Source organism: Rosa chinensis, chromosome 4 (assembly GCF_002994745.2).
Source record: "Rosa chinensis cultivar Old Blush chromosome 4, RchiOBHm-V2, whole genome shotgun sequence".
Lineage (NCBI taxonomy): Eukaryota > Viridiplantae > Streptophyta > Magnoliopsida > Rosales > Rosaceae > Rosa > Rosa chinensis.
Window position 1 is genome coordinate 40,937,657 of NC_037091.1, and position 21,621 is coordinate 40,959,277.

Consider the following 21,621-nt stretch of genomic DNA (forward strand, 5'->3'; position numbering starts at 1 on the left):
AAGCTGTTCAGAACAGAATCTACTCGGATTGCTTCGCTCCATCACGCCTGCATCGACACGCACGTGATCCAAATACAAGTAAGTATTCAAAAGAGTAAGTTTTGAAGTTCCTATAATTCGAAATTTAAATATTTCTTCTTTTCTCGGGGACTTGAAAACCTCCCTTCTTCTACATCCCACCTTTCTTATAACGTGGGTTCGATTCTTGAGAAAGCGGAATCGTGGGGATTCACGCAATTAACGAACTAAGAGCGTTCGTAAGACTTCGGACTAAGAGTGTCCGTAAGCATCGATTTAACGAACTAAGAGCGTTCGTAAGCTATGGACTAAGAGCGTTCGTGAGCATAGATTTTGACCATTTAAACATCATTGTTTCGGTCTAATCCAATTATTCTTGGAAATCGATTTCTTGGTAGCATAGCTCGGAAATCTTATTTAGTTTTCGTGGAAGCATTGACTCCGAAACTAACTTGTTTTTTGTTTCATCTTTCAGGATGTCAAACACAAACAAACTCGATTTTGTTCCATTGGATTATGCAGGCAAAAGGTACTTAATTTGGGTCACTGATGTCGAGATCCACCTCATTGCCCGTGATTTATTGCATACAATCCAAGAGCTTTGTCCTATAGAAACAGCTCCAGACCCTCAAACTGAGAAAGATAATTCCAAGGCACTTGCCTTTATGAAACGTCACATGGATAGTGACCTACAGTTTGAGTTCATAAATGAGGATAGCGCCATAAAGCTTTGGCATGCGCTTCGCGAACGATATGGCAATGTTCGTGACTCCATACTTCCGAATACAGAAGCAGAATGGAAACATCTTCGCTTCTATGAATTTGACACTGTCATGCAATTTTATTCGGAAGCTCTCAGCATCAAAGCAATGATGCGTCTCTGTGGAAAAACAATCACAGAAGACCAATTGATTGAGAAAACCCTCAATACCTTCCCCGTCTATGCTATGAGGTCCTCTGACTTATTCCAGACTCATGTAAATACAAGACGGATCACAAGTTTCCAACAGCTTATTGAAGCTATGGTCACTACTGAAAGACATGGCAATGAACTTGTGAAAAGAGAAATTGACAGGCTTCAAGATAGCTATCAAGAGCATCGTCCTATGGCTAGAGAAAGTCGCCATCGACGTCATGATCCATACGATCGAAATGCTCAAGAAGGTAATCACTCAAGGCGACAATCCCACGACCGTAGGAGGCGTGATTTTGAGGGAAATAGGGTTGGAAACCATGGAGCCAACGTTGGCCATGGGCACCACTTTCCAACGCCACCAGTCCTAGGGATTATGCATATTGCGCCAATGCGCCTCAATCAAGGGAGAATCCTCTTTATGGTGTCTATTTCTGATATGGAACGTCTGATCAATGGACCTGAATTTGCAATGTGCCTACGAAGGTAGTCGCATCATGGTGATCAAGACTTCGAGTTCACAAAGACTTTAAATCTGGCGATGAAGACAAAATACCGCAGATTTTTATTTATAGTCTTTTATTTTTCCAAGAATTATGTCATGGCAATTATGCCTTATATCAATAAAATGACTTATTGTATTAACTCTTTCCCTCTAGGCGTACTCAAGAGTACTTGTGATGTCTAGGCAAGGTTTGATCTGAGAGAACGGTTTTAAAAGTGAGCAACGCTCCACCAAAATCTCGCCTTACCTTACCTGGTCACAACTAAATTGAAATTGCCGAACGGATAAAGTGACTACGATTTATCTACGATTTGATTTTTATATTGGATTAGATTATGGTCACGAAACTTTGGTGTCATCATTGGATATTATTAATAAAGTATCGATTTATTTTATCTCATGTCGTAGACATGTTTTTCGAACTTTATTATTTTAAAGATATAAGAGCCAATGGTTTTCATGCGGAAACGCATTGTGAGAATGGACAAGAGTTCCTTTGCATCACCTCTAATGACTACGGAAATAAACGATTATTAGAGAAACTTATGTGTCGCTCTAGTGGGTTGTATGCAACCACTATTCGAGTCATTGAATCCAACCATGTCATGAGAGATGATTTATGGGATTCCGACACGTATAGGCTTTGGCACGACCGTTTGGGACACCCAGGTCGTGACATGATGATCCGTCTATTAAAGACTTCACACGGACATCCCTTTTTCAAAACGAAAGGAAGTAAAACTCGAAATTTGGATCAAGGAGGAGCACCTGCGCCTCACGGCGCCTTTCCCCCTCAAGTCCGGCCATCCCCGGTCGGCGCCGCCATCCCCCTGCGGCCCAAGGGTGGCTTTGACGCCACCCCTGCTCCCTTGACTCCCATTTTTACTTCTAAGGTCCATTGTGATTTCATGGCTCAACCAAAATCCTCATTGGTTGTTTCCAAAGCCCATCATTCGTTCTGCAAAGCCTGCTCTTTAGCAAAGTTAGGATCGAGACCATCCTATGCAAAGGACACCAAAGAAAATATACCATTCTTGCAAAGAATCCAAGGTGATATTTGTGGACCTATTCAACCACCATGCGGACCATTTAGATATTTTATGGTGTTGGTTGATGCATCGACACGCTGGTCACATGTCATGCTATTGTCCACAAGGAACGCTGCATTTGCTAAACTCCTAGCACAAATAATTAAGTTACGGGCTCACCACCCTGATCATCCCATTAAGTCTACAAGATTAGACAATGCTGGGGAGTTTACATCAAAGACTTTTGATGATTATTGCATGTCCATTGGGATTGATGTTGAACATCCTATTCCTCATGTTCATACCCAAAATGGTCTCGCAGAAGCCACCATTAAACGACTACAAATGGTTGCTCGAGCATTGGTGATGCGCACCAATCTCCCTATTTCTGCTTGGGGCTATGCAATTTTGCATGCAGCTGTGCTTATTCGTCTGAGGCCCACTGCCTCTCAACCCTTCTCTGCGTCCCAGATGGTTACTGGGTATGAGCCTGATGTCTCACACTTACGCATATTTGGGTGTGCAGTCTATGTGCCTATTGCGCCGCCACAGCGCACCAAAATGGGTCCTCAAAGACGATTAGGCCTTTATGTTGGATATGATTCTCCAACGCTTATCCGCTACATAGAACCCTTGACAGGCAATCTCTTTACCGCTAGATTTGCGGATTGTCACTTCGATGAGACAGTCTTCCCGTCGTTAGGGGGAGATAAGAACATCAATGTTCAACAGGAACGACAGGAATTGTCGTGGTCTGTCCCCACTCTGTCTCATCTTGATCCCCGAACCGCACAGTCAGAAATTGAAGTGCGGAGAATTCTCGATCTTCAGAACGTAGCAGATTCGATGCCTGATGCGTTTTCTGATATCGCTAAAGTGACGAGATCACATATACCTGCTGCAAACGTGCCTGCAAGGATTGATGTCCCTAAAAGTAGAGGACATGACGCCAACTCAAGAATGCATGAGCATGGCGCCAACGTCCCATCTCTCAATGATGGTGACGTTGTGGCTAGGCACACGGCTCCCGCCAAGAAGCCCGGGAGGCCCATAGGTTCGATGGATTCTCGCCCAAGAAAGAAAGCGAGTTCGGCACAAAATAATCCATTAATCATCGATGTAAATAATCCATCTCATGAGAATATTCCGGATTATGGTTATGTCCAAGAGACATCATTGGGGGACGCTCCAATGTCAGAACCAACTCCAGAGAATAGAGAGATCTCCATAAATTACACTAGTGTACATGAGATGATGGATAGAAATTCTATGGCGATTGATGATGCATTTGCATATCATATTGCAAAAGGAATTATAGAATATGATGATATCGAACCTCGCTCTGTTGAAGAATGTCAACAAAGAGCGGATTGGCCTAAATGGAAAGATGCAATCCAGGTTGAATTGGATTCACTAACAAAGAGACAGGTATTTGGGCCTGTAACGCAGACACCCCCAAGTGTAAAGCCTGTTGGCCATAAATGGGTCTTTGTTAGAAAGCGTAATGAGAAAAACGAGGTTGTTAGATACAAAGCCCGCCTTGTGGCGCAAGGTTTCTCACAACGCCCTGGAATTGACTACGAGGAGACATATTCTCCCGTAATGGACGTTATAACGTTCCACTACCTCGTCAGTTTGGTAGTTTCCGAAAAACTTGACATGCAGCTTATGGATGTGGTTACAGCATATCTCTATGGGGATCTAGATTCAGAGATATATATGAAGGTTCCAGATGGACTTCAATTACCCAAATCAAGTGGCTCTAAACCACGGAGCGCGTTTTCAATAAGATTAAAACGCTCACTATAAAACAATCCGGACGGATGTGGTATAACCGTCTAAGTGACTACTTGATTGGGAAGGGATATATTAACAATGAAATATGCCCATGCGTGTTCATTAAAAGAACAAGTTCCGGATTTGCAATCGTAGCAGTTTATGTCGATGACATGAACCTAATTGGAACTCTAGATGAGTTGAAGGAAACTGCTAAATACTTGAAATCCGAATTTGAGATGAAAGATCTTGGGAAAACACGGTTTTGTCTCGGTTTAGAACTCGAGCACCGTAGTGATGGAATCTTGATCCATCAGTCTGCATATACTCAGAAAATCCTAAGGCGCTTTAATGAAGATAAAGCAAAGCCTACGAGTACTCCCATGATCGGCCGTAGTCTTGAGCCCGGAAAAGATCCGTTTCGTCCAAGGGATGAGGACGAAGAACCATTAGAGGCCGAGGTGCCCTATTTGAGTGCAATAGGCGCATTATTGTACTTAGCTCAATGCACAAGACCGGATATCTCATTCGCAGTGAACTTGTTAGCTCGACATAGCTCTGCGCCAACACGCCGCCATTGGATTGGTATAAAGACAATCTTTCGATACCTAAGAGGTACGATTGATATGGGCCTATTCTATCCCTACAGAGAGAAAAGGAATGACGGAAAATTGGGATTGGACCCCAAAAGGCAAAACGCCCCCGTCCATGGAATGGCCGCCGGCCATGTTGCCGCCGCCGGCGCCGCCACCGCTCATGGTGGCCGGCGTTCTCCTATCTCTCTCCATCAAAACGACAATGATGTCTTGATGGGTTTTGCTGATGCAGGGTACCTCTCTGACCCTCACAAAGTTCGCTCCCAAACTGGTTATGTCTTTACCATGGGAAGCACTGCGATATCTTGGAGGTCTACAAAACAGACCCTTGTTGCTACTTCCTCAAATCATGCAGAGATTATTGCTCTACATGAAGCTGTACGTGAATGTGTATGGCTAAGGTCCGTAATTCGACACATTCAAGGAAGTTGTGGTTTGAAATCTACCACAAATGAACCTACATGCATTTATGAGGATAATGCAGCTTGTATTGAACAAATGAAGTTAGGTTTCATCAAGGGCGACAACACCAAGCATATATCGCCTAAGTTCTTTTATAATCAGCAACAACAATCACTTCTAAAGATTGAAGTGAATCAAATCCGATCAGAGGATAATGTAGCGGACTTATTCACTAAGTCGTTACCTAAATCCACCTTCGAGAAACATGTGAAGAGCATCGGATTGAGAAAGTTATCCGAACTCCCACGATTATAGCAATCAGGGGGAGATATCGACATCAGGGGGAGTTATGATGTCTACATGTTCGATCTCGAAGAGTGAAGGACGTGTTGTGCTCTTTTTGTCCTTCGACCAGGGTTATTTTTATCCCACAGGGTTTTTGTTACCTGGCAAGGTTTTTAACGAGGCAACGGATGAAGCGTCACCACCAAGTTTGAAGCGGCACAAGGGGGAGTGTTGAAGGAATATCGATTTAGTGTGCCTTATCAAACTAGGAGTAGCAATAGGAGAGAAGGTTCTAGATTTCCCAATCCTACACGGATTGGTATTCCTTGTAACATTAGAACTAGCACTTTGTAATCCCTATATATAGGGCTCCTATTCTCAATAATAAGAACACATCTCTCTCATCAATCTCTCTCAAATACATTATACTTAAACAATAACAAAGTTCAATGAAGAGATTTTAATATTGATTACAAAGTGAGGAAATACCCTTAAATATCAGTAGATATTAACTATGGTAGTTGCATTAGGTCTCGTTTAGTTTGCGGAAAAGATATTTGGTACCATAAAGAAAATTATTAAATTTTCTTTCTTTTGTCTTTCCCATTAGATGATAAATTAAATTTTCCATGAACTTTCCATACTGATATTTGGTAACATAAAGAAAGTTATTAGTAAAGTTGTTAAACAGTTTGTAATTAATGCAACAAAATAATGTGATGTGATTAATAAATATAAGAAAAGAAGGGGGAAATGAACCTTTGGGGCTATAGAATAAACCACTTTTTGCTGTATTTTCCCTTCCTTGAGGAAGAAAACTCTTTTGTTTTGCATCCCAAACACATGAAATGATTAGATTTCCTTTCTTGATGCTTTAATTCCACAAATTAAACAAGTATGCAAATGTAAAAATTTAATAATTGGGTATGAAAATGAAAATAATCTCATAATTTCGGATCTATATATTTTATAGTTAATTCTTAATAAAATCTCAAAAACAGTAGAGAGAAAAAACTACATCCGCTCTCAACTATAACTTGAGGCTGGAAAACAGATTCTTGGGATATAATCATCATTGCCCAATATTATTACTTACTAAGAAAGACATTTCTCTTTTCAGTCTTCACCTTCTTGATTCTTATGTAAGATTACCAAAGAAGTACAAGTATTGGATAAGTGCATAAAAAATAGAAGAAGTATTGGATAAGCTTTACTTTGCTTTTTATTTCTTTGCCCGACCTCGAATTTCCCCTGTAAACAACAGTATTGATGAAAGCTAGTTTATCAATGGCATGTGTCCCCAAGCTTCCAAACGGTGGCAAGAACCAAAGCAATGACGAGCTTCTTGTTGCCATGTGTCTTGCTTCAATCAAACTGTCTCGGATTTGCTCTTGCCACGTCTTGTACAGAGCCATGTGTCGATTTGATTCCATAATTTTCTATACTATATAATCATCTTCAAGTCTTCCCCAACTCAAAGTAGCACTTACTAAGCTAGTCAGAAGTATCAAAGTCATTTGCAGAAAGCTTTTAATTTTCAAGTACAGATACAAAAATGAGTCGAGAACAGCCGAGAAGGCCTCAGGAGGGGCAAGAACCAGTCAAGTACGGCGACATTTTCAATGTCTCCGGCGACCTAGCATCCAAGACGGTAGCGCCACAAGATGCTGCGATGATGCAGACCGCTGAAACCATGGTGTTGGGGCAGACCCAGAAGGGCGGTCCGGCCGCTGTCATGCAGTCAGCCGCCACCCGAAACGAGAGAGCTGGCCTCGTCCGCCACGATGAGGCTACTGATGTAGCTGGACATGAAGGTGTCACTGTTACAGAGATTGATGTCCCTGGAAGGCGAACAATCACTGAATCAGTTGGTGGACAGGTCTCCTTTGATTTCTCTAGCTCTTCTAAAGCTCAGTATAGAATAAATGACTTTGTTTGCAAGGCAACCTTTTTTGGGTACTGAATATCTACCATCTGTTTGTATGTGTGTGTGCGTGTGTGAGATATAATTGGTTTGACTACAATAAGGGAATTAATTCAGAGATTTTATGAAGATATTATGCAATCTGATTTTTTTTTCTCTAATACTGGTATGTTATTAGATTCTGTGAACAAAACAACCATTAAAACTAAATCTCCACTCGCCCAGAAGTTCACAGTTATATATATCGCAATGTTATGATATGAGATTATGCATTGGTATCAAGCAATCTTAAAACAACTTCAAAATTGTTGATTTGTTCAGATGGGTAGTTTGACATGACTTATATTTTTTGAATTTATCGATATTTAGTTGATGGCTTGATGCTATATTTTTTGGCCAATTAATTCTTTTTCGGTGTGGTTAGGTTATTGGCCAGTATGTGCAGCCAACACCGGTTACACAAGTAGCTGCGGGAGGATTCATGCAGCAGAATGCAATAACTATAGGGGAGGCACTGGAGGCCTCGGCCCAAACAGCTGGGGATAGGCTAGTGGATCAGAGCGATGCCGCGGCAATTCAGGCTGCAGAGGTGCGAGCAACAGGCAGCAATGTGATAATTCCCGGGGGCCTGGCCGCGACAGCTCAATCTGCCGCAGCTCACAATGCGGGGACTGACAGGGAGCAAGACAAGATTAAGGTTTCTGATGTGCTCTCGGGTGCGACCGCCAAGTTACCCGCGGACAAGGCGGCAACTAGGCAGGATGCCGAAGGAGTGGTGAGTGCCGAGTTGAGGAACAACCCGGACATGACCACACGTCCAGGTGGAGTTGCGGCTTCTGTTACTGCAGCTGCCAGGCTGAACGAAAATATGAATGTGAACACGTAGTAGTTCGTAACTTCGTACTGTTCAAGAATTAATGTCTCATAGTTTTGGCCATGCTTAGTATATATGAACTTTTGCAGTGCAGCTGAAAATTAAGCTAATGTTTTGTTATACATATGGTGCACTCTGTAGACCAGTGTAACAAAAACGAATAGCTAGTGTTGTTTGCAGTTTTCCAAACAATGTCGAATGAAGCTTTTATCGAAGCCAAAAGCTGGCTTGCTCTTTGTAAGTACTTGTCCCCGAATGTCCACGGTTCCACAGTTCTGATATGAAGCTTCAAGTCAGAGACTACGTACATCTGTATGTACAGAACAATTCTTGACTATGGCCATCGTTGAACCACACTAGTGTCGCCGTCGCCATTATTTCTGTTTATTTGGGCAACTACCGCAAGACGTCTGTTTGTTAGTTTTGTAGTTGTCATGTTTCCTGAACTTGATCTTGATCTGAAAACAAAATCTAGACGGTAGTAGAGAAGATCTTGATTCTGATGAGCTTTCACGTGAGATCCTATTGCCTGGAGACCAGCCCGATATTCTGACCTGTCAAATAAGCCAATAATTCCGATAGCATCATTCACCTTGGTTGAGAAATTCTCCTTTTTGGTCTCTCAAAATTCTTTTGATCTCCTTTTTGGTCTCCGAAAGGTCTGTAACTTTTGATGTTGCTATGGAAACTTGGAAAGTAAGGGAGGCAATGGAGGTCATCCCGGCCACGAGAACTCTATCATGATTTGCCAAAACTTCGTTTAAAATCAAGAGTTATCTGCAATGAATTAAAATTCATTCAAGCAAATCAACTGTTAGATCTTACTGCAATATAATCTATCTTCGTCACAAAGTTATTGAACTGTGGTAAGATTATTCACTAATATAATCCTGCATTACCGATCATTAGGCTTGTGACACAAGGATAACGAGAGATGTTAATATCTTTACTGTTGGTCCGTAAAAAGAAATAATAATAAAAAAATTGATTCTCAATGTTGTGGCCATATGTTCTAGAAATAGGTGGCCGTGTGTAGTCATTGCAGAAACAAATTAACAATAGACCAACAGTGGTTGTTTTAAAGTCCTCCACATATGTACTGGGAAAATTTTAAGAACAGTACTCGAAAATAGGCTCACTATACATTTATGTATATAAAGTTACAAATTCTAAACTTTAGTACACAAATTTATAACCCCGAGCAAATAATGTACACGCCGTGACTAACGCTGTTAGTTCGTGTGCCACCTGGCATAATTTGAAGGGTAATTTGGTCTCTTCGGAGTTTTTACTCTGATCACCCCTCTCTCTTAGTCTGGGCTACCAAGATCAGAGTCATTGTTTCCTCAGCTGTAAATGCAGCAACCATCCTTCACAATCAAACACTTCATCCTCCTTACAAATAATAACACTCTCACCACCATCATCATCATTACCATTATCATCTTTTTCCTCAACAGCATCTTCTCCCTTCACAATTTTGCTTAACACAAAACCATATGTTTTTGGTGACTAATTTCTCCAATGATCTCGATGGTTTAGATTTGCAATGCACTTGCATTGTCCATGACAGCCTTCTCCTGAATCCACCTTAATTTTCTTTTAGTAATGGGACTAATTTGATGAGAAAGAACTCGTGTTTCTGAAGGGACTGTTTGACACTTATATAGGAGCCCTTCATAACAGTTTCATCCATAAAGAAACTGTCATTTTGCTCAACTGTTTTACCAAACCTTTAATTGCATATCAACTGCAGCATGATTTTGAATTCAAACAATGCATAAGTGTATCTACAGAATTCATTTAAAGCTTATACACACACACATATATATATATATATATGTGTTTCGAAGTCTGATCAAATTACATATATGAATATGTATGTATATTTACATATCAGCATATAAACTCTAAGCAATGTCCAGTTCTATAAGCTATGTTCTTAGCTTACAAGAACTACTGTTTTGCGAGTATGTATGTATGTATGTATGTGTGTGTATATATATATATATATATATATATATATATATATATATATATATATATATATAAGGTGCACTTAGACTAGTGTAAGCTAATTAAGTAGAGTTATCCAAATGGTGTACAGGTTTAATAGAGCTTTCGATCCCAGGCCAAAGTTGGCTTGCTCTTTTTGCTATACTTTCCAGATGGTGATGCAACTTTGAGAAACTCTTTTTGTATGCATGGCATCTATAGTTTCTTGTTTTGTTGATCTAACCATTAGAGTCAGATCAACTATCCATACGGAGTAAATGTGGCAGGTAGCCGGAAACAATACTGGTGTTCAACTTTTACAGTAGCCGAATATGTAGATTAGTAATATTCTTAGTAGTCCTTTTTCCGACAACAAATTTTCCATTGCCTTTGCCTTTGTTTCCAATGACCTTGTTATCGGAGATCACAATTTTGGTGTCGCCGTCGTCTTCCTTGAGCTTGCTCTGCAAGAAATACCCAGCCGGTAACAGATCCTTTGATGGACTGATCTCATAAGAATTAAAAGTCTCAATCCAAAGTCCTATTTTACGAATACCAGAACGAATACAATGCTTAGGTTCTGACCAGCCATAAAACCCAACAATCATGGTTCCAGTCTCAGCCAATGAAAAGTGCTTTCCTGTTTCAGCTCCAAAAGGCCCGTATATTCTTTTGTTGCTTTTGAAAGTAATTGAGCGAGTAAGGGTCAACTCGGGAAAGAAGGACCATGGAGTGTCAATATATCCGGAAACTCCAGTTAGAACTTCGTCTGGATAATCAAGTTTTATCTGCAGTCAATGAGATAACATAATGTCATGCAATAATATTTCAATGTAATTAAGATTTATGATGAGAGTTATTAATATTTATTTAACTCTTTTGGATTAAGAACTTTTGCTTGGCACTCAAATCTATATGCAGGGACGTAACAAAGTGAAAGCAAGGTTTTAAAAATCGTTAGGCATTAGTCGGGCAGTGGCTAGGAGTCTATGTGGGCAACTAAGGCGTCTAGACAGTTTTGTATTTTTTAAATTTTAATTTAATTTTAATTTCATATTGAACATACAATTATGTATTTTGTTTATGTATTTAAATTTTTATAACCTCCCAACCCAAACTATTTTAGCTTAGGCGGTTTTGTATTTTTTTTAATTTCATATTGAACATACAATTATGTATTTTGTTTTTTTTCCCAACCCAGACTACCTTTATTGCTCTCCCTCTCTCCCCATTCACGTCTCAACATTTATCTACACACATATTTCTCTCTCTTACATAATCACTGGCCCAAAGAGATTGACCAAGTTGAACATCTCCAAGAAAAAATAAAAAATTGCACAGATGAGTTCAGTTGTGCTTTCACGCCTTTTGAGCGAGCGGGTTTCTGGGGTCAATCCACTTCCTCAGTTTTCCTGCTTCTTCTTCAACCTCTACACCGCCGAATTTGAGTCCAACTGTTCAAGTGAAAAGAATTCCTTTCAAAAACTGCTCCACCCTTTATTAATTTGGTGTCTTGTATAATCATAGAGCAACCACGGTGTACACTGTTCAAAATTTTCTCAATTCTTCCTCTCCTCAGTTTCAATTTGATACTGCGGCAAACCGCCTAGACAGGCCGCCTAGCGCCCAAACCCAACCTTCCAGGTGTATAGTGGCCCGCCTAGGCAGCCGCTCAAACCCAGCCTGCCCAACCTTGCCTCTTCGGCATTACTCGAGTTCGAGAGCTGCCACCCAGCGCCTAGGTGCAGCCTAGGTAGCTTATTTACATATGCAGTGTAAGACCCCGGAAATTTGTTATTGATTTCTTGGAATCTCCTAGAATTAATAAAATGTTCGTTAGTACGATTTCGTGGTTCGAGAGTAGAACGGAAATAATTTCGAACAATTATTCGCTCGGAATACTTCGATTCAAGGGTTGACTTTTTTTACGTTTGGATTCTGTGAAAACTTCCGTCACAAAAGTCATAGAGCGTGTCGATACGAGTTCGTGCATATGCAGAACGCGAAAATCAAAGTTCGTATGAAGAAGTTATAGCGTTCGGGAAAAATTTCCATTTTTGATAACAGGATGAAAGTTTTCGGAAATTTCAAAAAGACCAAGATTTCCAAAATTGGAAACCCGCGAGCCCTCTCTCTCTCTCTCTCTCTCTCTCTCTCTCTCTCTCTCTCTCTCTCTCTCTCTACGGAAATCGCTTTTCTTCTTCTTTCAGCGATATCTCCGCAGTCCGCCCGACCCACACCTCGCTACTAAGCTGCAACGATTTGCCACTTCCTCCTCCACCTTCCCGGGGTCGTCTCGCACCCACTCACAGCACGTAGCCGCCGCTGCCGGAGAAATCCAATCCAAAACCCAAAATTGGATCAACGTTGTTTTCTCTCTCCTCCGGCTACCATAGCTCAAGCTACCGGCCATTCTAGAACCCACTGGAGATGCTGATCATGCTCCCCAAGCAGCTTGAAGAGATTTGAAGCGTGCAAGGAGAAATCGAACAAATTAGAAAATCTAGGAATTTTTCGATCTACTCACTGTTTAGGTAATTTTCGACCACCTCGGTTGGTTTTCAAGTCTTGTGCGAGTTATGAATATTGTTGGGCATGTTGAAAGGAAGAGTTTCATGTCGGCTTCACCACCTAACTTGGTGGTTGACGGCGGCGCCGCTGCAGTCTGTGGCGGTGGTTTCCGGCAACTTCCGGCCACCTCAAGGACAATTTTTGTTCCTGATTTTGATCCACTCGTCGATACGAGCATTTCGATATACAACATTTAATTTTTGGAGATCGTATGAGCATGTTAGAGTTTTAGGGTCTTAGTGTTTTCGACCCGAGCGGATTCAGCCGTCCTATTGACTTGTAATTTTGATATGTTGATCGTATAAGTATTTCGGAGACCTCGGGTGGTCTTAGATGAAGTTTCGCCTCGATTTGCATTACTTTCGAGATTTTAGGGAAAATGGGAGTTCAAAATATAATCGTTTTCAATTCGTGTACTAAGTTGAGATCGTATTGTACTTAGGTGATTGACGAAGCGTATTCGATACCTTATCTACTGTAAGAGAAGACGTAGCAGGATTTAGAGGTGAGTAAATCTCACGTGGTTCATATATGAAAGAATTTACTTGTTTTCAGAATTATGTGATAAATTGTAAATCGTTTTCGGAAATGAATATTTGTTTTAATGATATGAACTCTATCGACTACGGTTCACATGTATAGAAAATGATTTTCAAGTATAAAAATGAGTTTCTCGATGTTTTTGTGATTGTGAACTATAGTTGATATTAATGGTATTCCTGAGTGGATGACCACGTATATATATATATATATATATATATATATATATATATATATATATATAGACACACACACACATCAAGGTTCTAAAAATCGCTAAGCGCTAGTAGGGCGGTATCCCGGCGCCTAGCGCCTAGCGCCTAGGAGGGAGACTAGGCGGCGCCTAGGCGGTTTCTATTTTTTAATTTAATTTAATTTTTATTACATATAATTACGTAAATAAAATAATAAGATCTTCAACCATTAATCTATTAGTCTATTAAAGCCTATTGCATCAATGTCATCTAATCAAATAATCAACATGTTGAATTATATATTTATTGAACTAACATTAGGATGTCTTTGGGTTAATTCATTCAACATAGCCCTCTTTTTATTTAATTTCTTTTTTGACAAATAGTATAGAAACAAAGTCTAGTGGGCTAGAAGAAACAATGGGTCAGTGACCAAACCCATGGAACAATTAAAGAAAAATTGGAAAACATATGAAACCTATCTCAACCTTCTTTTCTCCTTCTCCCCTCATCATCTGCCTCCGACCCCAAGTCCCCAACTGAACAGTTGTCGCCCCACACCCTTATATGATTCCACCATTTCTTCATCTCAATGATTTCAAGGTTTCCCAAGTATTGATTTTGAAAGTTTTGTGATGGATGTTTGATTATATGATTGAAATTAAATAAAGATGATGTTTGGAGGGAGTGAGGGACAGATCGAAGTCGTTGAGGAGAGACAGAATGAAGGATCAAAGTTGAGGAGAGAGAGAATGAAGGATCAGAGTTGAGGAGAGAGAGAGTGATGGTGAGAGGACTCATAGGAGAAATCAGAGAGAGTCAAGAGGACTCAGAGTACGTACTAGAGAGAGAAAGTCGAGCAGTCGAGCCTTGAGAAGAGAGAGAAAGTGGACAGATGTGCACTGCCTAGCACCCAGTTCATCGCCTAGAACGCCGAAACGCCTGCCTACTCTGTCTAGACACCTGTCGAAAGCCAATCCGATTTTCCTTGTCGCCTAAGCCAAAATCAGGGCGGTCAGTCTGCGCCTAGCGCCTAGGCGACCTCCCAAACTGAGTTTTAGAACATCGATATATATATATATATATATATATATATATATTGATGGTGTGACATTGTGATATGAGTGAATTGTGATTTGATTTGGATTATTGTTGTGATCATTTACTCTTTTCGGGAATGCATTTATCCTGTAATTGCTGGTTTGAGTGGTTGACAAGTATCTTGGGTTGAGTGTAACTTCTTGAGTCATGTGGACTTTGAATGTTCGGTCTGAAGACCTTTTATCACATTGGTGATCGAGATAATAGTATTGGATGCCATAACCCTGACAGGTGACGGGCTACAAGTCAGTTAGAGCTCTAGTCTGTCAATCATGGTATTGCATGGGAGTATCACGTGGGTTACTTGGGGCCCACAAGTACGTGTTTTTAAAGAAAGTTGGTGTGGTGTCCTTCGTTTATGGTCCATTGAGGGACTTGAGTTCTTATTATTTATGGAGTTGTTTTTGGATTGTTGTAATTACTCTCGAGTTGTGATTTGTTAAGCATGCGGGTTTGGGTTAATTTAAATTGAATTTACTCATACAAGCTCAAAAAGCTGTACCGGGTTTGTTGGTTTCAACTCGGTGCACTATTCCATAGTGCAGCGGTTATTCCTACAGGTCAAGACCATCAAGGCTGAGTTCGAGTCATAGTTGCAGCAGTTTAGGTTCATAGCCAATTTTGTTATCATACTGTTGTATGTAGTATGCTCCTAGCGAGCATTTACATTTGTATTTCATTTCTCTCGAGTTTTGCAAATGCTTGATGATGTAATATTCAACTCAAGTGACTGAGTCTTTATTGGCATTATGTTTTTGGTTATGTGGTTGCTCGGATTAAATTGAAAAAGTTTCTATGTATTTCGGGCAGTTGGTTAAGTTATCACATTTCAGATTCGACTTTTTTTATTTTTAATTCGGAGCATGACATGCAGGACATAACCAAGGGAAAGCCAGCCCAACCTAAATTTGGGCAGAAAATCTCTCTTGTATTCCAATACCGCAGCCCTATAACATTACTTCTAGAAAAATTCAGTGGGAATCAGTCTTCGTCCTTCAGACTTTCAGTCGCTATAACTTGGGATATAATTATAAAGCCCATAGTCCCAAGTACTTGAGATATAATTATAAAGGTATGAAGAATTTCATCTCTTCATCTTGAATGATTAAAGCCCATATATTTTGAATTCTGAATCTGACGATTCTGTTGTTTTACAACTTTCAAGGTGTGATTGAGTTCGAAACAAAACAAATTAAGAGAAACTGATGAAGGGATGAAATTCCAGGTTCGCAATTCCAGTTGTGATTATCAAAATTCCAGCCCTCTTTAGCTTTAATCCAACTCCGGCACACTAAATCAATGATCAATCTTTGTTTTTGCTTATTTCTGGGTTCAGTCAATGTTATTGGGTTTTCTTGGTTCTTCATCTGAGTTGGTTTAGATGGAGCAAAAATGATCTTAATTGGTGTTTAGTATACATATTAGTACTTTCAAGAGGACTTAAATGTATAAGTTAGTTTGAAAGTGATTCTATTAATAGTTTTACATTCGCGCTTAGATTTTCTATACTATAAGTATGAACTGTGTATGTAAATTTGAGTGTTCTTGTTTTGTAGTACTTGTTATGCATTGATTTTGCTCCAAATTTCTTTTGTTATGATATGGACGCATTGATCTTATGCAGGTTAGGCTATGGACACATCAAAAAAATTTCTAGGCTAGCTTTGCCCAACAAAAAGGGCACTAATAAACTTAGCCCACCTTATTTTTCAAATCCTAAATACGTCCTTGTGTATACGATGAACAAATGATTAACTCAAGGCATGAATTAAACAAAAATCATAATTGTGGGTTCGTTGCGTACTTTAAGAAGTTCATTGACCCATAAGGATCTACAATAGAGTTGCTAATTCCAACTTTTAGCTATATACATATGTAACTGGTTTGGAAGCAAGATTTGACTCTGAAAAAATAATAATAATAATCAAAATGAAACTTAACTCCTAATAGAAAGATAGTTATACTTTTCTAGTATTTCTGGAGCAAAGTTGTTGAAACAATATCTATATTTCATTTTCTTAGCTAATGTAGCTGGCTTTCTTACCAGTTGTATCTATATTATTGCACATTTGTAATTATAGCTGCAATTACATAACTGCATCTATATTATAGAAATTCTCTTAACTATTTTATCCTGATCAACAACTATATATCGACATATTTTAGATTTTTAAAACTTCAGCAAAGTTTCCATATTTCATTTATATATAGATTTGTCTGGACACACACAAACTCACACACACACGCACACACACACACACATAGATTCTATCCAGAGCGAGGTCTCGCTCTGATATTAAAGTGCGACGTTGAAGTTTAGGGTCACTTTTCGGTCTCATATCCACATCTCGACCATTCAATTTTTAGGTATTAATGTATAGATCATCTCTGCCAAATTTTAGCCAAATTGATGGTCGTTAAGGTATTGATAACTGCCTTAAAGCTAAAATATTTCAGGTTAGACAGATTCAGTTTAGAATCTATATATATATATATATTGTGTGTGTGTGTGTGTGTCATTTTAAGGGATCGCTTATTAAACCAACTTTTCGATCACATATTGGGATCTCGATCGTTCAGTTTTTAGGTTTATATGAGTAAATCACTTCTGCAAATTTTTCAGCCAATTATCGATGATAGTTAAGGCATTCGTAACTGTTATTTACAACTATAAGTATGAACGGTTCAGGTTGGACAGATTTGGTTCGTCCATTGATTTAATCTAGTTTGATACCTAAATGGTCATCAATTTAGCTAAAAATTTGGATAACTAATTTACTCATATAGACCTAAGAACTGAACACTCGAGATCTTGATATGTAATCGCAAAGTTGATCTAATAAGTGATTCCTTAAAATGGCAAAAACAATGGATCCCTCACTAGAAGGGTTATATATATATATATATATATATATATATATATATTATTTTTTTTCTTTCTTTTTTCTATGCTAAGGACCTCCTTAGATTTTAATTTCTATGAATAGATTCACTTTTCGATCGCATATCTACATCTCAACCGTTTAGCTTTTAGGTCCTAATGTATAGATCACTTATGCAAATTTTTAGCCAAATTGATAATCATTAAGGCATTCAAAACTGTGATTTACAATTATGAAAACTAACAGTTCAAGTTGGACAGATTCGGTTTGTTCATTGATTTATTCTAGTTCGATACCTTAACAATCATCAATTTGGCTGAAAATTTGCAGAAGTGATCTATACATTAGGTCATTAAAACTGAACGGTCGAGATGTCGATATACGATAAAAAAGTGAGTCTATTCTAGAAAATTCTTAGATTTTAAAATCTAAGGAGGTCCTTAATATAGAAAGACTATATATATATATATATATATATATATATATATATATATATATATATATATAGACACACACAGACTGTTATAGCTAGAGTGGACTAACCTTGGTAACTTCACCACCAGGGCAGTGAGCATTATGGCAACCACGCCTCTCCGACCAAGATGAGATCCCATTGCCATCATCGTATTTGATTTGAATGAAGTCTAGCCACGATGTATAACGTATCACCAACTCCATAACTCCCAAGTGACTGCCATCATCAAAAGGTTCCCCAGGGCCTATTTCTTTACTCGACCCACCAATAAACCTTATCAGGTTCATCTGGAGGATATGCACCATTAGGATTAATGAACAATTAGTACATGTTATGGGGAGAAGTTTTCATGCTTACAAGTTAGGTATCTAGGTACATGCTATTTTTTTTTCTTTTGGCAAATAAACGCACATTATATTAAAACAACAAATAAAATACAACAAAAATCACAAACTGACCCAACAAGCTAGGCGAAGAAACAGAAAAAAACAAAAACAAAGGAACCCAAACCAGGTATACCTACAAGTAAAGCACCTAAGAGCAAGTTCACCCGTTGGGTCACTAGGTCACCCATTATTCACTGCTTTTTAGTGTTAATTTCCACCCTCTGGGTCACGGGCACAGTTTTCATGGTGATCTGGATCACTAGGTCACGATGGTGACCTGGAAAGTGACTCCAGATGACCCAGGGCATGAAATACACTACGCTAGTGACCCAGAGGGTGAAATTAACACAAAAAAGTGGTAAATAATAGGTGAACTTGCTCTAAACATCAACAAGTTGGAAGCCAAGGGAAAGGAAAGGGCACCGCGATGGCGCCACCAAAAGTGAAAAAACACCAGCATGCAAGACGACAATCTGACTAGATTCGAAAGAGTTGGGAGGACACCAATTACAATCTCGATCAAAGAACCACCAAAGAAATCTTAAACCAAATTGTCCCGTAGAGTACAACAATCTCTAGATCACGCTGCTCATGCCACATCGAAATAAAGCCACAACCACCAAACGAAACAGAAAGAAACAAGAACAAAGATGAGGGAGATCCAACAAGAGATCAGAGAAACAACCACTATAAAGATGTTTAGATCCTCATTGCAGATCTGGGTAGGAACCCAAGTGTCATAACGGGATAACTTTGCTTAAACTAAAGCCTTAAAGAGCAAGAACAGAACCAGTGGCTGAGGAAAGATGATAAAAGGTACGATAACCATCGATGATCAGTAGAATTGGATCGAGAAGAACGAGAGAAATCAAATCTGGAAGAAGAAAGTAAGGGGTCAACTGTGGGAAGATTGGGAGACCCAAAGGAAACAAATTAGAGGAAAACAAGAAGAAAACACGCAGAACAAGGAAAAAAGAAGCATCAAGCCTCAGATCTAGAACAAGCCCAAGCAAAACTACTCATGGAGGGTGGAGAAAGTGCCACCAACCTTCAAACAGATAGAGGCTATGAGAGAAAACCAAGGGTGAGAGAAAACCAAGGGTGAAGGTTTTCTAATAGCGGCTAGGTACATACTTTTTACAAAGCCAAGATCTGGCACAAAACAAACCAAAGTATAAATTGCATACAACACGAATAACAAGGAAATAACCGATCAAAATAGTTAGTGTGTGTGTGTATGTTAAGGAGGTTCTTAACTTAGCTTAAGGAACAGATTTCCATATTTTGACCACTTTTCGATTTCATGTTCACATTTTAACCGTTCAGTTTTTAAGTATATATGAGTAGATCACTTCTGCAAATTTTCAGCCAAATTGATGATTATTAAGGCATCCAAAATTGTAAATTACACGAACGGTTCAGGTTGGACAGATTCGGTTCGTTGGTGTAAATTGTAGTTTTGGATGCCTTAACGATCATCAATTTGGCTGAAAATTTGCAGAAGTGATCTACTCATATATACTTAAAAACTGAACGGTTAAAATGTGAACATGAAATCGAAAAGTGGTCAAAATATGGAAATCTGTTCCTTAAGCTAAGTTAAAGACCTCCTTAGCAGAGCAAGATTATATATATATATATATATATATATATATATATATATAAACACACACACATACATTACATACATACATGCTTTCTCAAGTAAGATTATCCTTACCAAAGCTTGTGGAACGGATTTCCAGTTTTTGGCCACTTTTCAATCACATATTCACATCTTAACCGTTCAGTTTTTAGGTCCTAATGTATAGATTAGGTCTGCAAAATTTCAGTCAAATTGATGATCGTTAAGGCATCAAAAACAGTAATTTACACGAACGAACCTAATCTGTTGAACCGGAACCTTTCGTGTACATTGTTGTAAATTGCAGTTTTGAATGCTTTAAAGATCATCAATTTGGCTGAAATTTTGCAGAGATGATATATACATTAAGACCTAAAAACTGAACGGTCAAGATGTGAAAATGTGATCGAAAAGTGGCCAAAAACTGGAAATCCGTATCTAAGCTTAGGTAAGGACGTCCTTAGCCAAGAAGGACTGTATCTATATATATGTGTGTGTGTGTGTGTGTGTGTGAATGTGTACATTTTTATAGATGTAGTTATATAATTACCATCTTGGAAACTTGGAGCTAAAGGAGATGGGAGGAGGTGAGGAGAGAATGAACCATTCGAAGGACAACGAAATTTAGTGTACGTAGGTCCTGTATGAGCACAAGTTGAAGGCTCTGAGGTACATTTATACACACCACCAAGTCAGCTTTATAAATAGATAAAGGGATACATAAATAATTACATTTATATAGAGCTTCCACTAAAAAGGCCTGTAGGTAGTGAAAGAAGCTAAAGATTCTGTTTTCCAATATACATGGTTCGTGCAAGAAGGATAGATACCGCAAAAGAAAGAAAATCTTTCAAATTCCCTATAAAGGATTGTGATATTCGTTTGATATTCCCCAGCTTTATCTTTTAGTGCTAATCAGCTTACTTGCTAGCTAAGGGGTCGAGAAGATAAGCAACAATTCGCTAAAGTACAACAACAAACAAAATTGACCAACCTCGTCCAACTCTCATTGTGGAAGAAGAATATTACAAAAACCTCGGGATTATGCTGACATGCTTGATCCATTCATCCAAATGACCAAAAAAAAAGAGCCTACAGGACTATTGAGTTCTTCTAGTGTATCAATACAGCCGTGAGCTGTGATCTGTTAGTAAGTTATAACTCTAACATTGTAAAGGTCATGGGTTTAATTCTCACTGACAAATGTAAGGGTGGGGTGGGCTGAAAGTTTTTTTTTTTTTAATATAGCTGTGCACTTATCAAAAAAGAAATTACAGTTGTGCAGTCTATTATGTATAATTTTAGAATATTATGCATTTAATTACTTTTTGAGTGTGGCTAGGTTATTGGACAGACCGTGCAGCCCACTCTGGTTGCACAAGTAGCTGCTGGAAGCTGTATGCAGAGGAAAGCAACAACGTACTATATGCGAAGCCCTAGTTGCCTCGGCAAAATAGCAGGCGATAGGCCACTGGATCAAATTGTACAACAGTTTGGACGTTCCATTATGTTAGTAGATCAAATTGTACAAC

General features: G+C 39.0%; 2 protein-coding genes across 2 annotated transcripts; one reads left to right on the forward strand and one right to left on the reverse strand.

The window, feature by feature from the left end:
- The first annotated feature begins 6,737 nt into the window (after positions 1-6,737).
- Positions 6,738-8,376, forward strand: LOC112199313 (late embryogenesis abundant protein D-34). Its single transcript, XM_024340347.2, has 2 exons — positions 6,738-7,402; positions 7,872-8,376. The coding sequence occupies exons 1-2, from the start codon at positions 7,079-7,081 to the stop codon at positions 8,331-8,333; spliced, it is 786 nt and encodes a 261-aa protein (XP_024196115.1). The 5' UTR covers positions 6,738-7,078; the 3' UTR covers positions 8,334-8,376.
- Positions 8,377-10,380: 2,004 nt separating this feature from the next.
- LOC112201068 (jacalin-related lectin 23-like) lies at positions 10,381-20,769 on the reverse strand. The gene is made up of 4 exons (XM_040519057.1): positions 20,640-20,769; positions 19,514-19,617; positions 18,148-18,366; positions 10,381-11,104 (listed from the first exon to the last, which is right to left on the reverse strand). The coding sequence occupies exons 2-4, from the start codon at positions 19,595-19,597 to the stop codon at positions 10,634-10,636; spliced, it is 774 nt and encodes a 257-aa protein (XP_040374991.1). The 5' UTR covers positions 19,598-19,617; positions 20,640-20,769; the 3' UTR covers positions 10,381-10,633.
- Positions 20,770-21,621: the final 852 nt, after the last annotated feature.

Coding starts and splice junctions, on each gene's coding strand:
- LOC112199313 (XM_024340347.2), top strand. CDS start 7,079: ATGAGTCGAGAACAGCCGAGAAGGCCTCAGGAGGGGCAAGAACCAGTC. Junction 7,403..7,871: donor CTGAATCAGTTGGTGGACAG/GTCTCCTTTGAT, acceptor CGGTGTGGTTAG/GTTATTGGCCAGTATGTGCA.
- LOC112201068 (XM_040519057.1), bottom strand. CDS start 19,597: ATGTACCTAGCCGCTATTAGAAAACCTTCACCCTTGGTTTTCTCTCAC. Junction 18,367..19,513: donor TAGCCTCTATCTGTTTGAAG/GTTGGTGGCACT, acceptor CATATCCTCCAG/ATGAACCTGATAAGGTTTAT. Junction 11,105..18,147: donor CTGGTGGTGAAGTTACCAAG/GTTAGTCCACTC, acceptor CATTGACTGCAG/ATAAAACTTGATTATCCAGA.